Here is a 15493-nt window from a genome sequence, read left to right as displayed (position 1 = left end):
CTTCATTGGAGATAGAGGTATGAGTTGGCTCAAAATTGATCACAACTTGATCCGCTACGTGCTTGGTGTGAAGGGGTTTTGAAAGAATTTTGAGTTTAGCACCACGCTGGGTTCGAAGGATGAGGTGGGACCAGTCTAAAGATAGGTAACCTCCTATTTTGGTGATGAAGTCTCGAGAAAGGCAGAGGCCAAAAACAGGGGGGATGTTAATAACTACCACTTCTTGAGGCACGGTGACACTAGGACACGCGAACAACGTCAGTGGAAGGCTTTTGATAAGACCCACAGTCTGGACCTTATTCCCATCTAATTACGTAACACCCCTATTTAAAGGCTCATATTTGATATTCAAACCTCAGCAATTTGCTTAGGCATGACGGTGGTGCTGGCACCGGAATCTATCATAGAATTGTGCAAAAGCTTATCTCCAACTATGAGGGTCAAATAGAAAGGATTTGGTTTAGGCTTACCTTTCGTTTGGGATTTAGGAGGTATAGCCTCATTCGTCAAGACGGTTGGTGAGCGCTATCAGTCCACGGAAGGCTGAAAACTTTCTTTGCTGATTTGCAGAGACTTAGCAACATTTCCGCTTGCAGTTTTCCCCACCTCAGACAGGGCTTCTTTCAACCGATTCTTTTGCTCTGGAATACTAAGGACATCCCATAAAGAGACGCTAGCCGGGGCTTTCTTTAGCTGCTCCACCACTTCCAACATTGACGACACCGACACCTTTGTCTCTCTTGGCTTATAAGGGATGAACTCCTTTCTCGGGCATGCGGTAGCAACTACGGGTTATTTAGGAGCTTTATCTACGGTAAATCTCCCCTGTGTGCTTATATTCTCCCCCGTGAAGCGCCTTTTTGACCGGAGGTTGTAATCTGATTGCACTTGAGGAGCCCCCGAGCTTGATGTGGCCACACCATTTGTGAGCACGACATCTTCGTCCTCCATCCAAGAGAATAGAGCGTGATCTGGAGCTATCTCCGCTTCTTGTTCCATTGACATACCTTGCATCTCGGCAATGAGAGATGCACTATCCATGCCAGGGGATGCGTAAACCGAATCATCCGGAACAATGCCTAGGTTTCGTTGATCTACAATTTTTTTTTGCCAATTACCTCTTGGACAATTTCTTGGGGCATGGGCGTTGTTATAGGGAAAACACCAAGAATTGGTATCATCCGCTAGATTATTTTGTCCCACCGTCAACTCTTTACCGGTGTTAGGGTAGACAGTCTGCAAAGGATTGGGTACCAGAACTATATGGCCATTTGGCTGACTTGGGGAAGTTTGGTTGTTTGCATACTGGTTCTACTAATATGCGGGTCTATTCCCTTGGAAATTTTGTTGGAAAGGGGGTCTAGCAGGTGGGATTTGAGACCTTTTCAGATTGACGATTTCATTCGAGAAAGTTCTCAACAAATTTTTTATATCGCTGACCTCCGCGGCCAGAGATGAGGGTGGAGGCTGATGTGCTTGTTGGGATCCGGGGTACACGTACATAGATTGAGGAGCAGATGTGCTGGGCGCAGCCGGTTCAGGGACCTGACCTGATAGCTCAGGAAATACCGGCATGAGTGGTCGTGGCGCAAGCTTCCCGACATCGATTAGATTATTTTCTGCTTGGACTGCTAATTCAAACGCTTGCGGGAGGGTATTGCCTCCTAGAGATTGAATCATCACAGATATATCGGAGTTGAAGGCCTTCAAATAAAAGACGAACGCCATATCCGCAGGAGGGTGGGCAGACATCGGTATCCTTTGCCAGGTCCTCTGAAACCTTAAGTTGAATTTCGTCACTACTTCTCGAGGGGCTCTCTTTATTGTAATCAATTGGTGCATCAAGGATGACCTATCAGCCTTGTCGGAGAATCTCTAAAAGAAGTGATCACCCAGTTGATCCCAATTGGCTATAGAATTTGGACCCAGGGATCTGTACCAATCCAGAGCTCTCCCTTTGAAAGATGCCACGAGCAATCTCAAAGCTATATTTTGCTCGGTGATGTTATGAACAATGCAGACATTGGCTATATCTTGTAGGTGCTACCTGGGAGTCTTGTGACATTCTCCGGTGAATTTAGGGACAACTTTTAGCGCGACGGAGGGATCGACCCTCACACTACAGGTGGAATGAGAGGGATGAGAGGGCTTCCGTTGTTCCATGTCACGAAGTTTCTAGGAGGAATCTCCGCCATTATTAAAGGAACAACTGCAGGGAAGATATGTGGATTCTAGGAAGAAGAGTCTGCAGCCGAATGGACGTTTACCAGGAGTGGAAGGAGTAAACTGGGATTTAAAGTTGTCTGACTCCTGGTAACGGGTTTGTGGCTCATAAACTAGCTTAGGCAAATATCATAGAAGTTATTGAACTTGAAAACAACACAAAAGTCAATATATTAATCTTCAAATAAAATCATCACAAAGGCCATAGGCACAATCTGATATGTCTATCATTCACCAAATTAAATCAACATAAAGGCTTCTTAAAATGAGCCAAAGTCTAAAATCTCTCTGAAAGTCTGAACCCCTCTAAGCAAGGAAAAGAAAGCCTAAATAGAGCCCACGACTCCTAACTAACAGCTTGTGGCATCAACAACATCCTAGCAACCTCTCCTGACAAGAAAACCTAGCGTAGCATACCGCGAAACACTACCCAACAAAACAACCTTCAAAGTTGTTATCTTCACCGCATCGTGGCGATCCCTACACCTGCCCAACAAGAAAACGACGATGCGAATCGCATCCTGGTTTACAAACTACCATGGAAGACACGCGGCAGCTCCGGGGACACCCGAAAACGAGCGCAAGAAGAGAACCAAATCGGGCAGCGCGGAGACACCAAGTGTCTTTACCTTCGCACGATGGATGGTGGGGCCGAGAAGTGTACCATGCTATAAAAACTGAGCCACGCGATAGCCCCGCGTTCTATCAACTTTGAAAGAAAAAAGCGAGCACCTAGAGGCAACGCCGAGATGCCACCTAGTGCACACGTTGACGAACGGGAAAAATGGCCGAAGATAAAAAGAAACGTTGCCACGTAATCAAAATGTTGCCTGCGAGCAATCGCGAAATAATATTAACAGTTACCAATAGTTGGTTATCTTAACCAATGTCACCCTACATTATATTGTATCTTTGGTTCATATTCGGGGACTCACAACCGACTGGTAGGTTGATATATGAATATTGTAATCACTGCATATCATTGAATAATAGAGAACGAGAACAACATATCTTTTGTATACTATTGTAAATGCATAATTGCTTTGTACTTGTAATTTCATGTACTTAGATAACTAGTAGAGTTAGGCAGTAAACATTTGGGACCGTTGCTGATACAAATCCTAGGAAAATGTAATTCATAGATAGACAGTATGGCGATGTAATGGGCTGACTAGTGGACGAACCAGAAGTAATTGAAATCAAAGAAGAGGAATACATGACAGAAGATGAACTAACACAAGACTTGGTTTACTTGTGGGAAGTAACCGTAAACTTGTACATTCAAAGGGAGGATCTCAAGCAAGAGGTACCCGACAATGCCATTCGGATAACCTAACAATAATGATGAAGTTGACAATCTTATTCAGAGATTGCAAAGGTTGCTTGCACGTAACTTTATTATCCGTTGAGACCTTCGGGAAAAAAGGGATTGAGAGCAACGTAGACAATAGATATTACAGCGATACAAAGAACAAAATTGGAGGGAAGAAGAAAAACGTGACACTACCAAGAGACGTACCTCCAAAAATTAATGCCTGTGCAGACAAACAAAGACAGGAGACGTATCCCAAGTAGTTAGGAAGTCATAGAAGGATCGATAAGAAGATCCATTCGGATGAGAGAACAAAGTGAGCGACAAAGACAACTGAGAAGAATTGTTGAAGCAGAAAACGAGGGCTATTGAGGGAGATTCCAAGCCTACTGAGTAGCAAAATTTGAAATGTCAATCAAAGTCATAGTTGGGACGAGAAGAAAAATCTCACTGACGGTGAGTAGACGAAGAGCAAGTGGGTGGAACTTGCAAGACACCTACCACTCTCGAATGAAGTGTATGAAAACCTTGTTGACCAAATAGGCAATCCGTCTATACAGTAAGCATTGCATGAAGAGGAGGAAGAAGGAAAATTTGAGAACAAGTTCACTAAGATACTCAAGAGTAACTTACACCGCATAGAGCAACTATCCATATTGAAAGAACCAAGAATTGGTGGAACTAAACCAAAGAATCCAGGAAAAAGAGAATCAAGAGAGTCCAGGAACGAAGCAAAAGGTAACCGCAATACAAGGGATGCTAAGAGAGGATGTGTAGAAGACTCATACATGGTCATGAGTGCAAGTGAAGCAAGCAATGTCGAGAGAAAAATAGTCCAACCAAGTCCAAGGCACAGGGTGTGTAGTGACCAAGAAAAATGGTGACTCCCCTGACAAGTCCAAATGTCGACATGTAGAAACTCCCTAAGTTCACAAGAAATGGATCGGAGGACCCGATAAGGCACAACAAGACGTGAGAAACTATCTAGTAGCAAGCGGTTAGGAGGATAAAGACTATTGGCTGATAGCATTTCCATCAACACTACAAGGAATAGCCATTGATTGGTTCACAAAGCTTGATGAGGAATCCACAAACTCTTGGGGGAACTATTAAATAAGACGTTCAAGGTAGAGTTTAAACTATTGAGAGATGAGATCGTGGCAGAAATATACAACACTAAACAAGGGAAGAATGAGAATGTATGAGCTTACATTTGTAAGCTCAAGGAGTTGCTGGTAAGTTCAAGAATCAGCTAGCTAACAGGCTAAAAAACTGGTGGTTCATTGAGGGAAAGAGAATCCAAAACATCCTCTAAGGGTAAAATGAAGATGGACGATGATGTGAGTACCAAGGATCGTAGTGACGAAGAATCAAATACTATCCAAGCCCTACAGTGAGACATGATGTGTATGATGAAGGAACTAAAGGCCAAGAAGGAAAGTTCGAAGGAAATCAAAGAACTATGGTGCACCAACTTAAAGGTCATATAAAAACAAATTGTCTAAAGAAACTATTCTACTACATTTGTCAAGTATTGGGGCATTCCATAAAGGAATGTTTGTACAACCTAAAGAAAAGAAGCACACAAGTGCTCTTCACTCAAGGGAACAATCAACCCCACCAACCACACCTCCAAAACCAATAAACAATTCTAATGCATCGCCTAGCGGATACCGCTATAGGCAAGGAAACAACAACCAATACAACAATTACCCGAGAAGTAGAATATAGTACAACGCAAGACTAATGATCCAATGTTGGAAATGTAACAAATGAGGTCACTTCATCCGACAATGTTGTGCAAGTGGTGTAGACAAGGCGATCACAAAGACATCAACTGCCCGAAACAGAAAGGAATTAATATGCTGATTGTCGACTAGGAAAATAGTTAGAAACAAAGATGATATTAAAACCAACCACGAAAGCCAAATATCATTAAAACTTAACCTAATCACACCAATAATGCTATCAAAACGAAATGCATAACCAAGTAAACAACATTAAACTCAAAATAACATCAAACTCATTGCATTCCTTTGATGTTGCTTCATCGTTTCTTCTTTCTCCTCTAATGTTATGTGCTCTCGAATAGATGAGTGTACAAATGTGATAAGAAAGAGTAATTTGGTACTGTGGTCGCGAGTATAATCGAAGGATCATGGTTATGACAATGAGAAAAGAAAGCTAAATTTATGGATTTCGAAGGTCGATTGGACAGACAGGATCGATTGCAATCAATGGAGAAGATCGAATGGGAGGATGAGTTAAGTGAAACCAAATGGGAAAGGTGTCATTTGCAAGTGGAGAGAGAAATGGAAGGTTGGTAAAGTGGAGCGAAATTAGAAAAGTGGAAGAGTGAGGTGGAGTTAGAAGTGGAGATCTAATAAATATTCATTTATTAAGTCACTCCAAATTAGTAATTAGCCAATTAAATAAATTTTATTTAATTGTGACAAAAGAATTAGGGATAAATAAATAATGAATCCTAAGAACGACATGTTAGCATAAAAGGGGTCAATAATTGAATAATTATTTAACCCTAGGAGAAGATTAGGTCAAATTGATGCCAAAGAGATAGATATTGAATAATCAACAAAATTATTTGATCGGGTAGACCAGAAAACCGATTTAGGTCAAATCGACAAGAGATGATCAAATTAGAGGGCAAAATTAATTAACTGAAGAATGACACAATATCGACGAATGATAAAGACCAAACACGTGATAAGGAGACATGTTAAAAAGGGGAGTCACGGGCGTTGACCAATTTTTAGTGTCTACCCTGACAATGAAGGATCAAAACAAGGAGGTTTTGGTGATCATTGGACTACAATCAAAGAATGAAATGTGTCCAAATCTTTGTATGGAGAAGGAAAGACTTTGAGAGGCCAAAGCTGGCATAGAATAGGTGATGACAAATGAGAGAAGAACCTCCAATGAAGCTACAGGTACCTCATTGTGGACGAAGTCAAAGAAGAACATAGTACAACAAATGTTGCAAACAACAATACCGGTAAAAGTGACATAACTCCTATAGACTATGTCAGAATTCAAAGTAGCAATCACCAACATAGTTGGCAATAACCAATGCAAGTGACAAGTAGGCGTGATAGTGGAACCACCACTTGAAGGCAAACAAGTCATTGATTCCATGTTTTTGACAGTGAATGTTGAGAAAGTTAGTTGTCATCAAGATGGAAAAAATGGGGAAAACACTATTGTTGACAAAGGCTCGAGGGTCAACGTGCTACAAGAAGACACTTGGAAATGCCTCAAGAAACCAACCTTCTAGCCGTCGACATTCCAATTGGTGGGTGCCGTTCATCAACAGTTCCTCTTGGACTTTGTAGTCATTCCATTGCAAAAGAAGGCATATGATGCACTACTCGGTAGGGGATGGCTGATTGCTACAAAGGTGGAACATGCTCTTGATCGAGAGCACTAGGAGGAAGTACATCATCGACCTAAGGAATCAAGTGGTGAGCAAAGAGTTGGCATCATCCTAGTCAAAGTTGGAAGATGGAGAATCGAGGATGGACAAAAAAAAGAAAATGCATAGAACCAAATGATGAGGGGGTGCTCGATCTCAAGAATTGCTCTGAAGATGAGATGAGTTCCCTGAACAGATTTATTCACTAGCAAATGGAACGTTATGAAGATTTTCACAGCAAATACAACATGCTACAAATTGGAGAAATTGAAGGAGACTGAAGTACGACAAGCCATACATTTCCTTCATAATACAAGGAATATAAGGAGGGAGTAGCATGGGTGGATGATACTACAGCTCATCATTTACAAAGACACAAGATAATAAAGTAAGAGGAGTCGATTGTGAAGGTAAACCTGGGTGACTAAGACAACCTAAGAGTGATCATGGCCGATGACGACTAGGATCCAATGCTGAAGGCAGCAACATTCAAAATATTCATGGAGTATAAGGATACTTTTGCCTGGACGTACAAGGATCTTAAGAGTAGACCATCCGAACTATGCGTGCACAAAATTCCTCTCATACTAGGTGCACAGTTAGTGAGAAAAAGACCTTACATAATGAATAAGAATTAAGCCACTAGAGTACAAGAAGAAATTCAGAAGACGATGGAAGCGAGCATAATTTTTAAAGTAGAGACAAGTGAATGTGTGTCACCGATCGTGATTTCACTAAAGGAGATAGAACAAACTAGAATATGTGTGGACTTCTGAAGCCTAAATGCAATGACTATCAAAGACACATTCCCAATCCCGTTCACAGATTCAATCTTGGAGGAAGTGGCTGGTCATGAGATGTACTCAATCATGGATGAGTTCTCAGGGTACAATCAAATAAGTATTGCCAAAGAGGATAAGCTAAAGACGACATTTGTAGTGGGAAAATGGCATGTATGCATACAACTAAATGTCATTCGGTCTACGCAACACTTTGATGACATTTTAGAGAATCATCCTGCAAATCTTCCACAAGATGTCCATAGGTAACTTCAAGGAATTTTTGGATGATTGGTCAATCTTTCGTGATCAGGAGAATCACTCAAGAGCGTATAATGTTGAAGCGTGTTTCAAGGAAGGTAGATGATGTTGAGAATAATATTTTGGAGGAATCACAAGGCTTCGTTGAAGAGGAGGCTTAGAATGACTAGTTAATCCTGAAGGATATTTCAAACATTTCACAAAGTGCCAGTAAGAAGACTAAACCCAATTGTTGGTCTTTTGGTAAGCGTCAAGAACAAGTATGAAGCTGAGAGGTGTGCTGAAGCCTGAGACTTACTGGGCAATGGATCAAACTTTCAAAGCGGATAATGGAGGGCCCTTTTTTCAAGAAAGAGAAGGTTGCTAGCTACTCAGACATATTTCAGCATATTTTTTCTGATATAGTTTAGTTGAGGTGTTGTCTGAATCGATCTTGATTTTCTCATCGGTTTCCTATATTGTTTGAGTTGCTTTATTTCTGTTTTTGATGAGTTGATGGGTGGTGCTTTATGTAGATTTTCAAGCCTTGTAAGTTAGAGCATTTTTTCTTCTAATGAGGCCCAAATAGATTTCCTCATTTACTAATAAAAAAAAATGTTTAGGTGCAAAATAGGAACTAGTCTTTGCCAAGGATCATGCCAATGGAACAAATCTTTGTTTTGTACTCTTAAATTTTAATAATGTCAAATATGAATCGCCCACTCCACAAGCCATGCAACTGAAGAATATATACCTAATCTCAGTAATATTTAGAATTCTTTTAAAGGTCAATATGAAGTCTTCAAAACTAATAACTATCAAAATTCACTGACTCAGAGTATCCACAATCATTGGAGTATATTGTTTTTCTGACTATTTATATTTGGGCTTTTCTTAGACCATATCAAGTAAGATAAAATTCCATTTGTTCAGACTCTGGCATGTTGTTCTCAGAGAATCACCTACCTATGCTCTGTTAATTTAAATTTTGTTTTTTCTTTGTCCTAATTTTTTGGTTTGAATTTTACAGATGCGTGTTACTGCATCAAGGATAGGACATAGTAAGCACAAAAGAAACAATTTGATCTGGAAAAAATAATCAAAGAGCCATAATGCAAATTCCAGCCTAGAACAAAGTAGTCCTTGTACTGAGGTTTAGACTTGATTTGCAACAATCATAAATTTGACCAGCATTACTGTGTGTTTGATACTAAATTCATTCACCTACCTCCATAATATGATTACTTGGAAAAGGCCAATGACCCTGCAAATATGGAAAATCAAGATCTACAAATTAGAATATCTTTAAAAGTCAAACTATAAAAGCATGCCTAAAGCAATCCGTTGATGCAGACTAGTTTACTATTAGCTTAGTTACAAACATTATAATAGTTTTAAATGTAAAATAAATCTCTTTCCCTAGATGTCTCTCAATGTGACATGCTAGCTTCACTTGCCAAGGAAAATTTCATCACACCTGTGTTGATCCTGTATCATGGTTTTCAATAAAAGTAACAGCTCTTGATGGCCACCAACCAAGAACTCCAGCTGGCTTTCCTTGAGAATCACGTAAACGCCACCACTCACCCTTGACTGCTTCCTATATTTAAAAAATTGTGACATCCATCAATTCAGAATCCCAACAGAAACTATTAATTTATCCCATAGTAAAAAAAAATACCCACGTAGTTATATTAACAACTCAAACTGTATAAAACATGCAAACCTGGAGAATGCCCTTTGTTGTAAAATCAAACGCAGCACAGAGCCCACCAGTACTATCAATCCAATCAATTATTCTCTGTCTATGGCTATCTGCAACAATTTGTTGAAAGTTCCTTAGCTTACAAAATAAAATATGAGCCTTTTATTTTGGATGCTTTGCTGTAAATCCATTACTCTTTCAACACTTAATAGCTAGAATTTTTGTTCAGCTTGAAAAGACTTCAATTTTATTTGATGCTAATGCATGTAAGGACTAATGGAGCTTATTAAACATACTGCTTAGTAATAACTTATCATATCTAGTTCCGAACTTTAACATGGAAAATCATAAAGTGGAGGCCGTTGACCACCTCCTCACCACAGACAAGATCAATAGAATATTGTGTGAATGCCTACAACAGCTGCTAAATCCCCAGTGAAAAGCTACACCTGGTGAAAGCTCCACTGGATAGACCCATGTGATCCCTAAGCCTCAAGCTTATCTTCCCACACAAATTGGTTCCCTAAGGAATCCTATCCAGAATAGGCAAGTCATATGTCAACTGCAAGTTAGGGCATAGACGTAACATGCACAAAGGAGGGTAATAAATGAAGCTATTTACTCCATGATAACTGACCAAATTCATAAGTCAGGATCAGTAGAAGAGAATCACTCTCATTATGTATCTAATCTGTGCTGTTAGATTTGGATAGTTAGTGGTCCTGTTTCTGCCTATGTTTCTGTTTGGTTATCTTTGGATCTTGGCTGGTTTTTCCACTGGAAAAGCTATTTCACATAACAAATGGCAGCACCTTGGCCCTCCTCTTATTTAAGGCCTGGGCAGATGTATATTATTTATATTTAAGTAATAGAATTTTAACTTTTTCAGACAAGATATCACGGAGAAACACTTTAAATGGAGAGGTAAGGTACTAACTTATATAAAGCAGTCAAATAATGAACATTCAGATGTGTTGGAAGTTCAAGTGAATAAACTACTATTTTGTTTGTCCACACAGGAAAGATAAACAGGAAGACTACATCAAATCAACAATATGTTGCAAGAAAGGATTACAGCATCAAGTTGCTGCTGAAGATGGATATTAATTCTCGACTTAAGAAAGCGACGATGCTGATATTTATCTTGAGCAAATAACCTAAGAAGTTGTATGGAACCCAAAATGGATGGGTAAATAAGTATAATGCTTTCAACAAACAGACATGATGTGTAAACCATTCAGTCAGAAAAACAAGAAACAAATACATAAATTTATAAATATCTCGTGTAAAACCATAGTCACATCATACTTGCATGTTAATAGCACAGAAAACAAAATGTGTAAATGAAATTCAATTAGATAGGCTTAAAGTGGAAAAGACACAGCAAATTAAACGACAATAACAGTTAAAAATGGGGAAAAAATGCAAATGTTACTTCATGTCAAATAGATAGCACGGAAAGAGAAAGAAAGTCCAAACTTCAATTATATGACATAAATAAAGATCTATGTTATAAATTACTCTGAGTCTCATTATCATTTTTTCAGTCTTGAGGGCATGTAGTCATAGACTCATTACTCGTGAAACAAAATTGGAGAATGCACTTGAAGAAGCTTGGTTTGCATGAGAGTATCTCCTCAGCACTGTATTAAAGTCGTCACAAATGAAGATTAGAAAGCAGGCTTTGAACTTGTACATAATAACTGTACAACAATTCATTAAGTTATTTATCTATATTGGTATTTCATTGCTTGACTTGTTATTTAAGTTTACTTTTCAATAAGATATAGGTATGTGATTACAATTAAGACTCATGCTTTGCCGATCAATTACTGCTGATTTTCTATTCAATCTATAGCCTATTAAGAATGTAAGACCTGGCATGGGCAGATCTAGATTCTTTTTGTGATTGACACATCTAATATATTCATTTGGCCAGGCCTACAATTTGAAGGGATTGAAGCATCCTACTATAGTCATTTGAAGATACCTAGAGGCCAAGAGAGTTAAGGAGTCCTGTTATTTTCAATTCAACTAGCTTAGATACCTATGGAGTTGAGGTGTCCTTTAAATTGAGTTAAAAATTCTTACTGCCCTTACCACTCAAGTTGGTTGGATAAGTAAATCCAAATTTACTCATGAGCTTCGTGAAAGGTCAAAGATCTAAAGGATAAAAAGGGTTAATTCCCTTGAAGATGCCCCTATGCACCAACCCTGGCACATTAAATAGGATAGAAATCATGATGTAACATTATTACATTCATTTTGATAGACCTCAATTCCCATAAGGTTAAGGAATCATGCTTAAGGCATCCCAATAAATTCATTTTGGCACATCTAGAGATTTACCAATTACAAAGCCAAGTTTTATTTTCTCTAACAATTTATCTAGGAAATGTTTATTCAAACAATAGAAGTGATGAGTTGGTTGGAGTCAGTGCGTAATTGTTGTGTGTTGCACATGCTCCCTGTTGCCGACAGGGTCCCCCTCTTTTTTTTTGGTCTTTTCGCCTTCGCCCTGTTGAGTTCTGCGTAGGGTGTCTCGCGCCCTTTTTTGAGCGTGCCCGTAATCAGTCCAGGAGATGATGTCATGAGCGGAAGCCTGGGAATCTGCAAGGTGAGTTTAACGTTTGGGCGTTAAAATTCCAAGAATATCGCTTAAAATTGTAAAATTGCCTAAGTTAAGTGAGAAATGGCAAAAGCTTGCAAAATTCCCAAAATGATGAAACGTCTAAAGTCGCAAAAGAACCCAAAGTGCCGATTTTCACAAAAGGGAGATTGAAAGGAGGAAAAATGTCAGTTTTTAAAAACTTTTCAAAAGTGCCCAAAACGCTGAAATTTGCCAATAAGGCATAAAAGTGCGAAATCTTTCAACAGGCTTGCAAAATGCTCTAAACTCCCGAAGTTCTCAAAAGGTCTAAAAACTCCGAGTTTCAAATAAAGAGGTAAATCGCGATTTTTTGTAAAAGTTTGAAAAAGCAATCCAAACCCCGATTTTCGCACTAAGAGGGAAAATTGCAAGAAAATGAAAAGTTTGCGAACTGGCCAAAAACGCTGAAATTCGCACTATGGGGGGTAAGTGTCAAAAGTTAAAAAGTTTTCAAACCATCTCCAAACGTCGAAGTTCACAACCTGGAGGGAATCGCGGAGGTATAAGGTAGCATGAAACGTAAAATCACCAAAATTTCCAATCAAGTGACAATCACCAAGGTTTTCATCCAAGTCTAAAATTGCGATTTTATAGAGTTTGAAAAGGAGCAGGTCAACCCCGAAGCTCGCGACTTGAGGATAAATCACGCCATAGTTTTAAAGCTTTGCAATCACTCTATGAATCCCGAAGTTCGCATAAAGCTAAAATCGCGAAGTTTATAAACTCTTGCGAAGATCAAACCTCCTTCATTTGCTGAAATCGAGCCGCAAAGGAGAATCGCGATGTTTAAAGTTTCAAGAAGAAGGAAATCGCGAGGTTAAGGTTTTCAAAACTCCCTCATTCCCCGAAATTCGCCATAAGGGGGAAAGTGTTAAAATTTTAAAGCTTGCAAACCTGTCTAAAATCCCAAAGTTTGGCAATATCGCGATATAAGAGGGTATTCAAGAGATCACAAACCCATTTTTTAACGCCAAAGGTAAAATCGTGAAAGTTTGAAGTTTGCTTAGAGCTGTAAAACGCCCAAGTTTGACACCATAGAGGAAGAACGCAGAAGTTAAAGTTTGAAAAACATTCCAAACCCCCGAAGTTTGCCATTAAAATCGCAAAGTAAGAGCTTGCAGCAGAAGTAAAAACACCTGAAATTCCGTCCAAGGTAAGTTGCTAAATCTAAGTCTTCAAAACTGCATTCTTCTCCAAACTTAGGCACGAAATAAGAAATAGGGTGTTAACCGTTAAAATTTGAAATTGCAGAAACCCTCCCATTCCAAATTAGCAAGCTGTGCATTTGTCTTTTCAAAAGCATAGGGCATAAGAGAGGCATTTTTCAAATTTCAAAGGAAATCATTCTTGCAGGCCGGATTTGTGCGTATTGACACCGTATTTTGCCAGGTAAGTTTGCTTTGTCTCTCTTAGAATCGTTTAAAATGTATGCAAAATTGGATAGATGTGTTTATGCAAAATTGATTAAATGATTTAAGTCATTAAACCGCATCTTTTCCCGTTTGAAAGGCATCAAACATGCAGTTAAAATTAGAGTCTGTTCCTAGGAGTTAACCAGAAATGCATTTTCGGACTTGGGGAATATTTAACCTCATCCGTTTTTGAAAATTGATCTTAAAATGTCTAAGTGCAAATTTAGCAGTCAAAATCGCCTAAGTCCTTGAACTGCAGCCGAATAAGTAAATTTATAATCAAAGAGCTTCATAATGTTCATGTTCAAATTAATCAAGCTCTTTCGCTGAGGTATCTTTCTTTCTTCAAAATTCGGTTTTCAATTAATCCTTGTGTGCTAACGTATCCCTTTTATCTAACCCGTTTTGTTTCCTTTATCTCGTCTTGTAATCCGCATCCGGCTGTGCAGGATAGATGCCTAAATCTGCGGTAGAGTCCTCAAAGACACTTGGTGAAGCCGAAACATCTTGAGCATCCAAATCAGACATCCCTCGCAGGGGCGAAAAGATGAAATATCAGTATCAGAGGGGAGGACTGAGGGAATCAAAGGTTCAAAGCGTATGGGAAAATGTAGGTGATACTGACCTAGGCCACATTGATATTCAAGATTTCAAAGACAGAGTATTCTCCCCTAACGCCTATGGCAGGCCTAGGCGGATGATGGAAAGTGGTATCGCCCAGGCAGCAGGATTTCCCCCGTCAGTGCAGAATTATGAGCTGGTTGTAGAGGCTGCCTGACATTACCAACCAAACACCAGATTGGTGCTCCTTGAGAATATGGTCCTAGCTGACTTCACTCCTGAGGCCATTGGTGACGCATTTGACATCCCCTTCCCGAACAACCCCATAGCAACAACTATAGATGAAGTGCAAGTGGCATATGATATTGTTGGTTGAAAATTTTGTACACTTGGAGAAATATACAAAATTGTGGTTTCAACCACAGCGTGTGAGTAAAACTCTCCTAATTAAGGGAAGGCTCCCCCTATCTAACTACAAATTTGAAAATAAAATAGGATGGGACAACAATCTTTCTTCTTCCTTCAAGAAAGACAATATCCCTTTCTCTTCACAGAAAAGGATAGCGATTTGATATAAACAACAGTAACCACTTTCAAAATGAAATGAGAGAAAGGAAATGAAGTTTCCTGAAAGTGCAAAGACTTTCGTCACTTCTTTTGGGACGAGACAACAATATCAAACTCAAAGACTTGATTATGTGAAGTCCTATCTACCCTTTTCTATATTAATGCTATAAATGACAAATTATAATAGGTCAAAGATTGAAACATCTTATTCTTTTCTACTTAAAAGAATGGGAAGTAGTATAAGCTCAAAGACTTACAGCTATTTCTCACAAAATCTACTCTTAAATTCTCCTAAGAACAAGTGAAAGCACAAAGACTTACAACTTTTCTCAACAAAATATTTGTTTTAATCTATATTAACCTCAACTACTTGCAACACAAAGACTGCAAATCAGATGTGATTAAGCTCTTTAAGGAACACTTGCAAGAAAGATAATATAGAACACTAACTCAAGAATGTAGCACAAAGACCCAAAGCTTGAGCAATTTCCTTCTATTCCTTTCAATTCTTAAATTTACACATGAAAGCTCAAAGACTTCTTTGCTGTAAATTTGGCAGAGTTTTTGCTTGCTTTCCAAAAGATCAAGATTACAATAGATCCCTCAAGTATTTA

At 39.0% G+C, this 15493-nt stretch overlaps 1 protein-coding gene across 1 annotated transcript in view; it reads right to left on the bottom strand.

Annotated features, from left to right (window-relative positions):
* LOC131070900 (probable alpha-amylase 2) overlaps window positions 1–15493 on the bottom strand; it is a 229350-nt gene that overhangs the window by 28209 nt on the left and 185648 nt on the right. Inside the window, exons 9-11 of the mRNA XM_058006569.2 lie at window positions 9711–9799; window positions 9462–9584; window positions 9213–9248 (exon numbers count right to left, since the gene is read on the bottom strand). Of these exons, the coding sequence (XP_057862552.2) occupies window positions 9213–9248; window positions 9462–9584; window positions 9711–9799 (248 nt within the window). The remainder of the gene's footprint in view (window positions 1–9212; window positions 9249–9461; window positions 9585–9710; window positions 9800–15493) is intronic.

Source organism: Cryptomeria japonica, chromosome 1 (genome assembly GCF_030272615.1).
Source record: "Cryptomeria japonica chromosome 1, Sugi_1.0, whole genome shotgun sequence".
Lineage (NCBI taxonomy): Eukaryota > Viridiplantae > Streptophyta > Pinopsida > Cupressales > Cupressaceae > Cryptomeria > Cryptomeria japonica.
This window is presented reverse-complemented; position numbering and strand designations above follow the sequence as displayed.